A 14,036-nucleotide genomic window follows, 5' to 3' on the forward strand; every position below is an offset into this window, starting at 1 on the left:
AACAAAATTAAGATAACTAATAATGAGGAAATTGGAGATAATAATTTAAGTATGAAATTTTTAATTGAGATTCTAAATTATTCTAAACAGGAATAGGTAAGTATCAAATAATATTTTATACAATGACTGAAACATTTAATAAGGTTAAAAATATGTCGAGCAATAATCCACTTGTGCAGGTAGACTGGTTTGCATAGATGTTGCTCGGCATATTATCAATGTACATTTAAAGGAGTACCTATCTCTTAGCGATCAAAAGACATTTTTTATTCTAAAAATCTAATAAATTTTTTCTTCAAATCTAATAGTTTCATCCGAATACGAAAAATCTAGTGATAGTCAAAACCTAATATTTTCATCCGAAAACGAAAAATTTAGTGATTGTCAAAACCTTGCTAAGTAGTTGCTTATTGAGATTCAAAAAATATTTTTTAAATATTTTGTAAGAAACTGACCATATGAGGCATGATGACGATACCTTCTTTTCATTTACTTCAACTATTCGTGTAAAATATCATATAACCACAAAAATAATCCTGCTTTACAAAATTTAATATACAGTTAAAAAAAATCGAAAAAACCGTAGCTAGAATAGCCCATTTTTTTCCTAATTTTCCTGAGTTTTATTTTGACAACAAAAAAAAACAAATTCGAATGAACATTTGTTTGATAAAAAGGGTCTTCATGGTTTAAAAATTTTAAAAATCAATGTCAAGTTTGAAATATTAAAAAATAACTATCTGTAGAACACTATCATCCAAATTGTTTGTAAGTGTGACCTACAACCTGTTAGGCGGAAACATTTTACAGATCATAGTTAACTCACGTTGAGCTTCTAAGTAATCTGTATCTGTAGCCAAACCGACTTACATTTTCCCACATTTGTTCGGCAAACTTGGTGTAGGCCGCATCGGGCACCACGAACAGCGTCATGTCTTTCTCCAAGAGCGACTCCAAACCGCTCTTCTTCAAGGTGGCAACAAACTCCTTGGCTCCAAGGCGCTCAGCAGTCTCGGCCAGCGGGTACAGATCCATCTTTTCGCAGTGCGCATTTGGGGGTCCATTCCTAGGCCGGGCGTAACCGTGGCAGCACTGACGCGTGACCTTTACCGTGCGCTTCTGGCCGTTCTGATTCTTGCTGTAAAGAGATTTCGAGGAAACAAATCGATCGTCCGCATTTGAGTATAGAGCAATATTCATTGATAAATATATAAATTCAACAGTTTTAAGGTTTTCTGAATTCTGAGTTTTTGATATTGTTTTTCTACCAGTATTGGTGATCAGAGTCCAGAATACACTTTTTAACTCATTTATATTATTGAGAGAATTCAGTTCAAAGTTAAAAACATTTCAAAATTCGAAAATAGCGACTCTCATTTAATATTTTAAATTCTTAAAAAAATTCATTGAATCTAAATGTATTACTGATCGACTGACCAGCAAAAGCAGTGCTTCCGGGATTTCGCAATAAAAAAAATTGACAGTTGTTAGTACTCACATCGATGTGCAGATATGTTTGTTGCGATGCTCGGAGCAAGATTCGATGTTCAGGTTCAGATTGACGAAACCGAAACTCTGCACATTGCTGCCGCTGTCCACGGCAATTTCTTGGTTGTCGCTGCTGCCGCCGTTGGTGTCTTCCTCCTGCTCTTCACGCTCGACGCACACGTTCTCGCTGCGGAAGACATCAACAAGATCAAAATGGAAATTGGTTAGCTAGATGATGGATATTTAGTCAGACGTCGCTGTAGCTCGTTGGCCAGGTATTTGCAAACAATGAAAAAAACCGTACACAAATCGTCACGTAAAGATCGTAAAATATGGTCAAAATGGTAAATCATAGATGAAACTCCTAGGTTATAGGTTTCAGGCGAGACAAATGGAAATTATTTTTTTAATAAGTAGGATTTTAAAACAGTGACTCATAACAAGAGAAACTGTAACTCTAATAAAAACTTTTATTGGAGACAAGTGACAGGGGAAAAAACATTTTTTTTTTTAATTCTTTATTTGAAACGGCTCATACCTTTAGGCTTTAAAGAGCCAAAATCGATTTTGTTGTTTACAATTGTTTTCTTAACTTAACACTTTGTGAGAGGAGAAAGGAAGATAGAAAGGGAAATATGAAAATAAAAAGGAAATTATAGACGAAGGTCGATAGCTTTTAGAAAAAGGTAGATTTCGAACATGTAGTCCAAATCTAGCACAGCTAGGGTGATTTGCCAATCGTTGCACAGCTAAGCACATGATTTTGGTGTTTATGCTGTATTTCAGTCATTTCAACCAAATTCACTCGATTTTTTTTGTCGATGCACTCATACAAGATTGGTCAACAAGATCCAAAAGTTCAAGTGTTTGAAAAAAGTGACATAAAAATTTGAAAAATCATTTAAAACAGCTTGTCTGTGCCCAATAGTTGCACAGGCAAATTTTGTGTCGTGCATAATGTTGTCCGATTTTTTCCAATGGTTGCACATTTTAAAAATCAGTCACGATGAGGTCGAATAGGCCGATATTTGTTACGGAAGCTTATTCTGAGAACTTCTAATTCAAATGCACTCTAATTTTTAGACGGCCCCTTATGAGGGGGGGGGGGGGTATTCCATATAAACCGTCCAATGCACTTTCCAATTCCAATTCGGCCTAAAAAAAAAACACAAAGCCGTCGGTTTGAGTGTCTGGAATATCATTTATCACACGTGAAGTTTTCTCAGAAACTCCAATCCACCTTTTATTTACCCGAAGGCATTTGAGTGGAGTGTTATTTAACAAAATTTGCCCAGTGTTGAGCTTTTTTCTTTATATGTCCTACCAACATAAAATTTTATGTCTTTAAAATCCCATAGAATGAACTGAAAGGTATTTAATGCTTAATTTTTAAGTGGCTATTAACAGGTGAAAAGATTAGAAAACGTGATCTGTTTTGACCCCTTTTACCCCTATGAAGAAGATGCGATTTTATAAAACAAATGTTTTATGATTCACTTGGAAGTCGATCGATTTTTACATAATGAATCTCAATATAAAACTTGAAAATGGACACCACCACGCCCAAATTTGAGATTGTTTGACTGATTTATGCTCATGATATACAATTTTGTATGAGATTTTTTTTTTCGAAAAGTTAATTGATTTAAATGTCTTTTTCATATAAGTGGGTTTATTTGTAATGAATGTTACCTCTATAGCATTTCATCAATCTTCAAGAAACAATCACATCACATAGAAATGCATCCCAAGATTTTTCCGGTTGAAAAACTGTTTTGGATCAAATTAAGTTTCACAAAGCTATGACTGTTTATTTTTCTGGATGATAAGGGCAAAATAAACCTTCACATAGATGTGTCCAGTGACGGCAACTCGACGGCAGATTCGAATTCCTGAGAAAATTGTACGTCAGATAAGTAATATTTAGGCTATATAATAAGTAGACCTTCGACTTCTAGTTTTTGGGATTAAGGGTCGTAGTTTTCCTCCTGTAGAATATTCTGAAATTATTAATAACAATATCAAGGGGATCGCTGTTAACATGGAATAAAATTCTCTTAGATTTGTCGTCACGAAATAAGAGAAACAGATTTGTTCAGAACAGCTTTTAGATTATTTGCATAAAATGTTGAGTAAATGGTCGGGATAAAGGATTTCAAAATGAATTTGATAAAAAAGTAGTCTCTCAAAGCCAATGCAGTTGAGTTGACTTTGACACTTTTCAGACAGTGCAAATTTCCCGACTTTCATACATACATAAGTTTTTTCAAAGAGTATAATAATTTCAAAACTTCAATTTTAAGATTTGATGGTAGAAAAAATAAACTAATGGATATATAAAGTGTCTTTGAATTATTGAATTAATTTTTAAAACTCATATTGAGTGCAAAAATATGAAAATTCTGAGTGGAAAATAATTAATTAAAGCACAGAATTAACTAAAATTACTAGTTCAACATAAATATCCACTTATTCATAAAAAAAATATGTCATATCAATAGACAATTCGAGTTGTTTTAGTTGCATATAGTCAATGAACGTGTTCAATTTTGTATGTCAATTTGTATAATTTCAGGATTTGCTTTCTGAAGCTTTCAATAATTTCATGACATGTTTTTGCGAAAGTTTTAAATCATCACACTTATTGGTCATGCAAAGCAGTATAATGCGATTCTTATTTTCATCCGGTTAACCAGCTTTTAAATTACCTGTCAAAACACTAAACTTTAAAAAAATTACCTCTTTTGAATTTTTTGTATGTCAACGAATATCATTTCTGGAGTACAAGTTAGGTTTAGTTTTTGTCCACATGCAATGTATTGTAAGAACCAAGAAATATTTTAAAAATACAAAATTATGTTTTTTGAACTTTCGCTGATGGTTTTTGAATGAAAATTTGGATTTTTCCGTACAAGCCTCCTTACTTATTCAAAACACGTTGTTATAATTCCGGACTCAATCAATCGCTTCCAAAGTTTTTATTTGTACTTTTAGCTGTAAAAACAATCAAACAAAGCTATTGGAGGTATACGAATTTATTAATTTGAAATTTTCAAACAAATTTTGCTGCGGAATCATGTACAACAATGGGGCAGGAGGAGATTGAGCGGACCAATTGTTGCACGATCCAACATATTTTCTGGTAAAGTATGGATCATAATTTTTTTTCAAAATCATGGTGTTAAAATTGTCCAACAAACGTTTCGTATAGAAAAGTGATACAAAAAATGTTTTGTTCTGACGTAAAACCTTATTTGCCGTAGAAGGATTGTTAAGGTTTTTGTTAACAATTAGCACAAAAACCGCGCGAAAAAAACAAGAAAAATTCAAACTTTCGTAAGATACACACTTACCAGCAGAAAATATCACAAAAGCCTCATTTCATCAGAAAACATTCCGAATTACATGATTCAGTATTATTTTTGAGGAAAAGTTGAAAAATAGCTGAAATATTGACAATTTAAGTCATGCTGTGCAACAATGGGTTAGGGGACAACGATTGGCAAATCACCCTAGTACATCTCTCACTGGAACATTAGATGGTTTTCCTCGGGCCCTAAGGGAGTCTATTAAATTCGTTCTGGCGACAAGATGGACCTCACACGACCAAACAATATGCTCGATGTCATGGTAACCTTAGCCGCAACTACACAAATTGCTGCCAGCAATGTCAAAACGATAGAGTACCGCGTCTAAGGAACAATGATTGGACATGAGACGGGAAAATATACGAATAAAATCCCGACTCAGGTCCAACCTATTAAACCAGGGTTTAAGGCTTACCTTTGGGATAATCGAGTGGAGCCACCGACCATCCTCATCCTCGTCCCATTTGCGCTGCCAGTTGACAAGAGAGTTCCCTCGTACCAAGAAGTAGAATTCGTTGAAGACGATTTCACGTGGATACGTGTCGCCTTCCGTCGCCCCCACCTTTGCCAGAGAGTCTGCCTTCTCATTGCCCACTATCGAGCAATGAGAGGGAACCCAAACAAAGGTAATGGGAAAGCGACGTCTTGTTAAAGCACTCAAAGTATCCCGTATCTTCTCTAGGAAGAACGGCGAGTGCTTTCCCGGTCGTATTGATCGTATTGCGTCAACTGAGCTTAGACTATCCGTTACAATGTAGTAGTGCCCAACAGGCCGTGAGGCGATGCTGTCCAAGGCCCAGTGAATAGCAGCTAACTCTGCTATATACACAGAGCATGGAGACTGGAGGTTATAAGAGGCGCTAGTTGTTTCGTTGAACACTCCGAATCCCGTTGATTCCTCAATTAGAGACCCATCGGTAAAGTACATTTTGTCAGCATCGACGTGTCTATATTTAGCTTCGAAAATTCTTGGAATCAGAAGTGGGCGATGCGAATCCGGGATTCCACGAATTTCCTGCTGCATAGACAAATCAAACTGGACAGAAGAATTATCGTAGTGTGGGCTGAAAACACGAGTTGGAGAGTACGAAGAAGGGTTTACCTGCATTGACATGAGGACATAGTATACAGACATAAATCTTGTTCGAAAATTTTGCTCAAGTAACCTTTCAAAATTAACGATCACCAATGGGTTCATGACCTCACACCTGATAAGGAACCGAAGTGATAGTAGATTGTATCGATCTTTCAAAGGGAGTATTCCTGCCAAAACTTCAAGACTCATGTTGTGCGTTGAGGGCATAGAGCCCATTGCGATGCGGAGACAACGGTATTGGATACGCTCGAGTTTGATGAGGTGAGATTTGGCAGCTGACTGGAAACAGAAGCTACCATATTCCATCACTGAAAGAATGGTTGTTCGATACAATTTTAAAAGATCTTCTGGGTGGGCTCCCCACCAGGTGCCTGTGATTGATCGGAGAAAATTTATTCTTTGTTGGCATTTTCCTTTCAGATACTCAATGTGGGCTCTCCAGGTACACTTGGAGTCAAACCAAACCCCAAGATACTTAAAACACCTCGATTGAGTGATCGTTCTGCCTAGGAGTTGAAGCTTCGGTTGAGCAGGTCTATGTTTCTTAGAGAAAACAACCATCTCCGTTTTCTGAGGGGAAAACTCAATCCCAAGCCCCAACGCCCAGGAAGACAATCTGTCTAAAGTATCTTGTAAAGGTCTGTGCAGATGAGACTCGGAAGATCCTGTGACAGACACCACGCCGTCATCTGCAAGTTGTCTTAGAGTGCAGCCTTCAGAGAGACAACTGGTCGCGATTCGACCAGACCGAACTGAACGCCATAAACTTGATTTGGAGAAAATCGAGTTCAAAGTTCACAGCCCTACCAATTGATACCATTTTATTAGATATCTCATTTAATCATTTTATCATCTCATTTAGACTCTTATAAAGCCTTCGAGGCTATACTGGTCGATTTCTGATTACACATCAAGCCGCAAACTGAATTGTAATAGCAATATGTTTGCACCCAGTTCACTCTGGTCGAACAAAAATGTTTAAAAAATTGCCATGCGTTATCATTTGACTGGGCAATTTGTTCTAAAAGTAGGAGCCTACTAATAGGCGCTTTACAAGCAGCACCCAACGAGTATGGCTGATGCTTGGAAAATGTTTTTTTTCGTTGAGCCAGAGTGAACCGAGCCATACAAATTTCAAACTTTTGAAATTCGGAATATCTTTGATTGTTACTTATCGGTTCCGTTCTGAACGACAGTAAGCAATAAAATAAAGTATCTTTTATCGTTAAATGTTAAAAACTTTAACATCCCCTTGAGTAAATTTGAAAACAAAAGTCAAGGGATTCGGTTCATTCTGGCGGAACGAAATTTTAACAATTGCTTACAATCGGAAATATTAAGTTTTTAGCCCCGGGAACGTTTTTTATCATTCAATTTATCAGATATTAGTTCGTGACGAGCCGAAGAACTGTTTTGAATCGAAAAAAACCAACACACATAAGATTGTTTCGCACAAAATCAGTTTTCATTACCGAAACAGACTTTTGTTTTTACCACTAAGGTGGCTCTCAGTTCACTTTGGTGCAACGCTTTTTTGCTATTTCCAGTGTCTGCAACATTGAAATTTTCTAATAAAATCAGAAAAAATAGTAATAATGTTCTGATTTTCATTGGACAGGTAGTTTATCATGTTTCGCATCCGCTGCAATAGATAACTCATTTTTTTTCAACTTGGCGTTCAGTTCGGTCTGGTCGAATCCCGGCCAACTATCGATGTCACTTACGTAAAAGTTGTACAAAAGTGGACTTAAACATGGACCCTGTGGGAGGCCCATGTAGGAGGTTCTTCTAATTGCAATATCTCCGTGAGCAAAGTTCAGATGTTTCTCACAAAGCAAGCTGTATAAGATGTTGTTCAATAGTGGAGGCAGACCCCGGGAGTGCAACTTGTCTGACAACACCTCTATTGAGACTGCATCAAAAGCTCCCTTTATGTCTAGAAACACTGAAGCCATTCGCTCACGTTTTGCGTACGCCATTTGTATCTCTGAAGACAGCAAAGCAAGACAATCGTTTGTTCCTTTGCCCCTTCGAAACCCAAATTGAGTATCTGAAAGGAGACCATTTGTTTCTACCCATTTATCCAAACGAAACAAAATCATTTTCTCCATCAATTTACGTATACAAGACAACATCGCTATTGGACGGTACGAATTCGCATCGGACGCTGGTTTTCCGGGCTTTTGGATAGCGATAACTCTCACTTGTCTCCACTCTTGGGGAACAATGTTATGCTCCAAGAATTGATTAAATAAATTTAACAAGCGAAATTTGGCGGCGTCCGGAAGGTTTTTCAACAAGTTAAATCTAATTTTATCAATACCCGGAGCTGAATTGTTGCAAGAGAGGAGGGCAAGTGAGAATTCGACCATCGAAAAACTGGAATCCAGACCACACCTTTCAGGAAGCACATCCCGGATTATTTTTTGTACAGGCGTAGAATCTGGACAGACTTTCCGTGCGAAGTTAAATATCCATCTATGTGAATATTCCTCACTTTCATTCGTAGATGATCTATTACGCATGCTTCGTGCCACTCTCCACAAGGTACTCAAGGATGTTTCTCTTGATAAGCCACCCACAAAATTCCTCCAATACGCCTTTTTCTTCCCCTTGACCAATTTTTTAAACTGATTTTCAAGGGAAACATATACTTCAAAAAGGGCGAGAGTTCCATATTTCCGAAAATCTTTGAATGCTTTTGATTTGTCCTTATAAAGCTTGGAACACTGCTGGTCCCACCATGGGTTTGGAGGCCTTCGGGGAACTGATGAATCTGGGATGGGTTTTGTTTGAGCGCAAAGTGCACTTTCATGTATTAAACGTGAAAGAAAGTGGTACTCCTCTGCAGGAGGTAAAACATTCGTAGAACCGATTGCTGATGTTACTTCGTCCGAGTATTTTTTCCAGTCGATGTGTCTTGTAAGGTCATATGTCATATTTATTGTGTTTGAAGAGCTAACCCCATTGGTGATTGTAATTTTGATTGGCAAGTGATCACTACCATTGAGATCAGGGATTACCTTCCACTGGCAATCCAATGATAGTGAGTTTGAGCAGAGTGAGAGGTCAATTGCACTTTGTCTTGCAGGAGGTTTAGGTACTCGTGTTTTTTCACCCGTGTTCAAAATTGTTAAATTGAAACTGTCGCAAATGTCATAGATAAGAGTAGAACGACTATCGTCAATTTGTTCTCCCCAGACAGTTCCATGCGAATTAAAGTCACCCAGGATCAACCTTGGCTCAGGGAGCACTGAGCACAGGTCCTCTAGGTGACGTCGATCCACTGCAACTCTATGAGGCCAGTACAAACTGACAACGCATAAGTCCTTACCTCTTATAGTTGTATGACATGCAACAGCTTCAATTCCTCCTGATAAAGGGAGGTGGATTCTATAGAAGGAGTGGTGCTTATTGATCCCCAAAAGCACCCCTCCATAAGAATCGTCGCGGTCTAGACGTATGACATTAAAATCGTGGAATGAGATGTTAGATTGTGAAGAAAGCCAAGTTTCGGACAACGCAAAAATATCGCAACTAGTTTCATGAAGTAAAAATTTGAACGGGTCCAGTTTAGGGACGAGACTACGACAATTCCACTGTAAAACAGTGATATCTCCGACCTCTCGGCGTAAATTAGCCATCGAGAGAGATAAACACTGAAAGAAGGGGCCAAGTTTGCATCAATTGCTTCAAAAATGTCTTAACCATAGGAAGCATTGCACTAACAATGCTTCTTATGGATTCAGAAACGTTAAAAAAACGTGAAAATTCCATTAGGTATGTCAGAAAACTTGAAAAGTCCCGGTTGATGAGTTGATTCTGACAAATCCGCATTAGTAACGGGAGCTTTTGAAGTCCCAGCTGCTGTTGAATTATTCTGTGGAGAAAAGGTCGCGCGGAATCCAGGAGGAATTTGTTTTTTTCTTGTCTGTAGCAATCACTGTTTTGGTGATGTTGATTGGAGGGCTGATTGTCGGGATTTTATTCGGAATCTTAGGGGTCTTAGTAGTTGGTTTTGAACGTTTTCGCGAGTTCGCTACAAAAATAAACGGGTTCTCCTCATCTGTTGTGTCCTCGTTGTCAACTGGCAGCACTGTGAAAATGTTACTGGACTGCGGTTGGATCGGAGGCGCCGCGCCCTTTAGTATGGCGGCATAGGAACGTTTTGACCGTTCCTTCAAAGAGCGCCTTTGACTATCCCAGCGGCTCTTAAACGCCTCGCACAAGGAGAAATCATGAGGTGAGCCCCCGCAATAGATACATTTCTGTTCTATTGCTGAGCATGCTCCATCCCCATGAACCTCCCCGCATTTGGGGCAACGCTTCTTGCTACAACAATGGGAAGCTGTATGCCCCAATTTAATGCAATTTTTGCATTCCATCGGGCGAGGCACGAAGAGCCGCACAGGAAGCCTCAAAACTCCGTCAATCAAGACGTAGTGAGGGAGGGCGGTACCCGCAAAGGTCACTCGAAATGAAGCTGAAGGCGAGTACTTTTTAACTCCTTCTACGACGGTGGTAGTATTGAGTTGGCGGCAATCCAAGATTTCGACCGAAGTCGAATCAAGGCTCTTAAATTTACCAACGCCGTGGGATTTAACGTACCCAGGGGAAAAAACATATTTCCATAAAAATCTGGTGTAGATGGCCGGTTGAAATACAGATACAGACCATGCACTAAGCAACGGTAGTCAAAATTCTGTCCTGTAAACCAATTCCGAATCGCCATTTTTCTGAACTGATATTGAGTAACGGACTTATTTAAGACCCGGTACATATTAACAAAAAGTCTGATTTCAAAGTAGTCGAAGATTCCTTTGAATTCAGCTACAGTATTTGAAAGACCCAAATACTAGTATTTCACTAGCTACTTGCTAGCATCCTCAACTGGATAGTCGATAACCCACTGAGGATGCTAGCAAATAGCTAGTGAAATACTAGTATTTGGGTCTTTCAAATACTGTAGCTGAATTCAAAGGAATCATCGACTACTTTGAAATCATAGTTTCATTCAGCTAAGAGGTTCTTCAAATCTTTGATTATTAGTAACAAAAAGTCCATGCAAGTATAGTTTAGTATATTTTTGGATAGTTTATATAAGTTATGATTTTGACGTGTGTGATTTAAAAGCCGTATCAGAAGGTATTTTTATACTGGAGTTTACGCGAGATAATTTATTATTTTTTAATTTTTTTATTTAATCAAAATTAGAGAAACTGTCTTTCCTGTTTTTATCCAAAGTATTAAATATTTTCATCAATCATTCTACATTAGTCAATTTACATGCTTTGGCCTTGAGGACAAATTGTGAAATTGCTTTGCAGGAGAACATCAAGTCAATTCTTTGTCTGCTTGTAAGGTTAACTTTTCCAAGTGCATGATCGAATCTGATTAATTCTTAGCATATCTGTGAAAAAATCGAAAAACAACTGTATTTTCTCATCGACAATTTCTGTTTTACTGCAAAATTGACGTGGAAGTTAACTTAATTAACTCGAATTTCAAATCAAAATAATCTTAAATATCTTCATCTTCTTTCATATAACTCGAAAACGAATAATTTGGTAATAGTTTTCTTTTTTAAATAAATTTATTTCCCCGAGTTATAACTGTTTTATAAAAAAAAGTTGTGCCACCAAACTAGGATTGGTCAATCTTGGATTGATCTTTGGGAGATCGATTTTTTCAACACAGATCTTCGATTTTTTGGATCGATTCCTTAGCATGGAGAAAATCGATTAGATCGGTTTATTTTCAACTCGATCTTTCGATCTTTTGATGTCCTGATGAATTTTGACCGGATTAACCGGTTTTACCCGGACTTGCCTGAATATTCAGTACTAGATTTAGGAAAGGCCCACTGTGGGCTAATTGCTCAGGTTTCGTTGAAAAAAGCCTGACTTCTTTCCCAAATTTTTTCACTTTATTTGCAATACCAAACGAAAAACTTAAATCGAGCTTAAATATACTTTTTTTTAATTTTTGAGTCCAAGAACGAAATTTTTCAACAAATTTTATCAAAATACAAATCAAGTATTTTGGAAGCCTAAAGTACGATTCCATATCAGCTGATGTGAAATGTTTCAACTGTTGATGTTTATTTATTACGGGTATTACTTGCTCTTATGTAGTCACATGTTTTAGCTTTTTGAATAGGAGAAGCATATTATGCGTACACACAACTTAGCAATATATGGAAATATATGCTTACGCTGAGCAACGATGATGACAACTGTTACATAGATTTAAAAAAAAGTATAACAACGACAAAACTTTATAATTTAAAGGAGCTAGGGACGAACGCTTCCTGTGGAGTTAAAATCTCTTTAAAAAAATTAAAGGATGGTTAAAGTCGTATAAAATTAAACCCCTTAATGGGTGATTCTAAAAAGTGCGGATTGCGTTGGATTTATGCAGAAAAATAATAACATCATTATTTTTCGTTATTTCAAGTTTTATTAAATAATTAGTCATCAAAGTAAAAAAATATTTTTGGAAATTTGTTTTGAAGGAATTTCCAATTCTTTTCCGGCTATTTTCCGAAATGATCTTTTTTATTAAATTTGATTTTAGCATTCTATTTTAATATTTTTTTTCTAATTCCTTAACAAAGATTGAAAATGTGTAATAAATAACAAAGGTAAATCTTTGAATTTTCTTTTGTTTGATTTATGATTTAAAAAAATCCACGCGTTTTCGAGATATCCCAATTAAGTTGGAGAGGGGGGGATTTTCGAGCCAAAAAAGGTACCCAATTCAGGCAAGAACGCCTTGCATGAAAAAACAACCATTCTTTATGTAAAAAAACACGAGAAATCGAATGGTCTACACCGCTTTCTGATAAAATGACTCTTAACGTCTCATTTTGCCCGATTTCCCCTATTTTTTTTTTGGGTGTGAAGTTATAATTCCGATTGCAGCCATCTACCTTGCAACAAAAAAGTCATACAAACCATACTTATTTATGTAAAAATGCCAGCTGAATCGATTGGTGTACTCCAATTTTTGTTTCTACTACGACAAGTGGCTCATTTTGCCTGTTTTCTCCTAAATTTAAGAATTTTTTCAAAGAAATGCAGTCAAACAAAGTGTAATCCAACAATTTTTTATCATGAATGATCATTTTTGGTAGATTTATTCATATTCTATCTAATCGCGTCACTTTTTGGTACTAGAATGAATATAAATGGCTAAATATCCCCAACTTCCCCTAGCTTTTTTAAATTTATGGATAAATTTCACTGTAACAATCGAGCGATTCACATGCCAAATGCAAAAACCAAGTGATTTAGTGTAAAATTTGTCGCTGAATCGAGTGGTGTACACCACTTAGTGCTCAGCTTACGAGAATGGCCGCAATCACCCCGATTTCCCCTAAAATCGGGCGATATGTGGAAAAAAAATCGTTATAACAAATGGTAATGTATCATAAAATACACAAAAATGATTGAAACAGGTGTAAAACCGCTTAGCGTTCAGTTGACGAGAAGAGCCTTAATCAACCCGATTTCCCCTAAATTTATTAAATTTCTTTGAAAAATACATTGTTACAAACGAGAATTTAATTTAACAGATACAAAAAACATTGAATCGAGTGTAAAACTTATTGCCGAATCAAATGATGTACACCGCTAAGCGTGAAGTTTACGAGAAGAGTCACAACCACCCCAATTTCCCCTAAATTTATGCAGTTTCTTGGAAAAAACATTGTAACAAACGAAAATGCGAATTAACATATGAGAAAAACATTGAATCAGGTGGATAACTTATCGCTGAATCGAATGAAGAACACCGCTTAGCACTGAGTTGACAAGAAAAGTCTCATTTTCCACAATTTATCTTAAATTCATTCATAAACTCATACAATATGAACCAAAAAATCATAGTAACAAATGAGAAAGCATCAAAAAAGGTGCAAAAACATTAAATCATATGTGAAACATTAAATCATATGTGAAACTAACTGTTGGAAACCGCTTAAATTCTGTTGATGAATAAAGTCCTATTTCACTCAATTTCCCCTAAATATTTGCTATTTAAGAAAAAAAAATCTTGTTACTTTCGAGAATGCATCAGGAAGT

The 14,036-nt window shown here is 36.7% G+C and overlaps 1 protein-coding gene across 2 annotated transcripts in view; it reads right to left on the reverse strand.

The window, feature by feature from the left end:
- Nucleotides 1-14,036, reverse strand: part of LOC129751415 (periostin) — a 56,331-nt gene that overhangs the window by 10,251 nt on the left and 32,044 nt on the right. For both annotated transcript variants that reach the window (XM_055746906.1, XM_055746907.1), the window contains exons 4-5: nt 1,499-1,675; nt 871-1,138 (exon numbers count right to left, since the gene is read on the reverse strand). In XM_055746906.1, coding sequence (XP_055602881.1) covers nt 871-1,138; nt 1,499-1,675 — 445 coding nt within the window. The remainder of the gene's footprint in view (nt 1-870; nt 1,139-1,498; nt 1,676-14,036) is intronic.

Source organism: Uranotaenia lowii, chromosome 3 (assembly GCF_029784155.1).
Source record: "Uranotaenia lowii strain MFRU-FL chromosome 3, ASM2978415v1, whole genome shotgun sequence".
Classification (NCBI taxonomy): Eukaryota; Metazoa; Arthropoda; class Insecta; order Diptera; family Culicidae; genus Uranotaenia; species Uranotaenia lowii.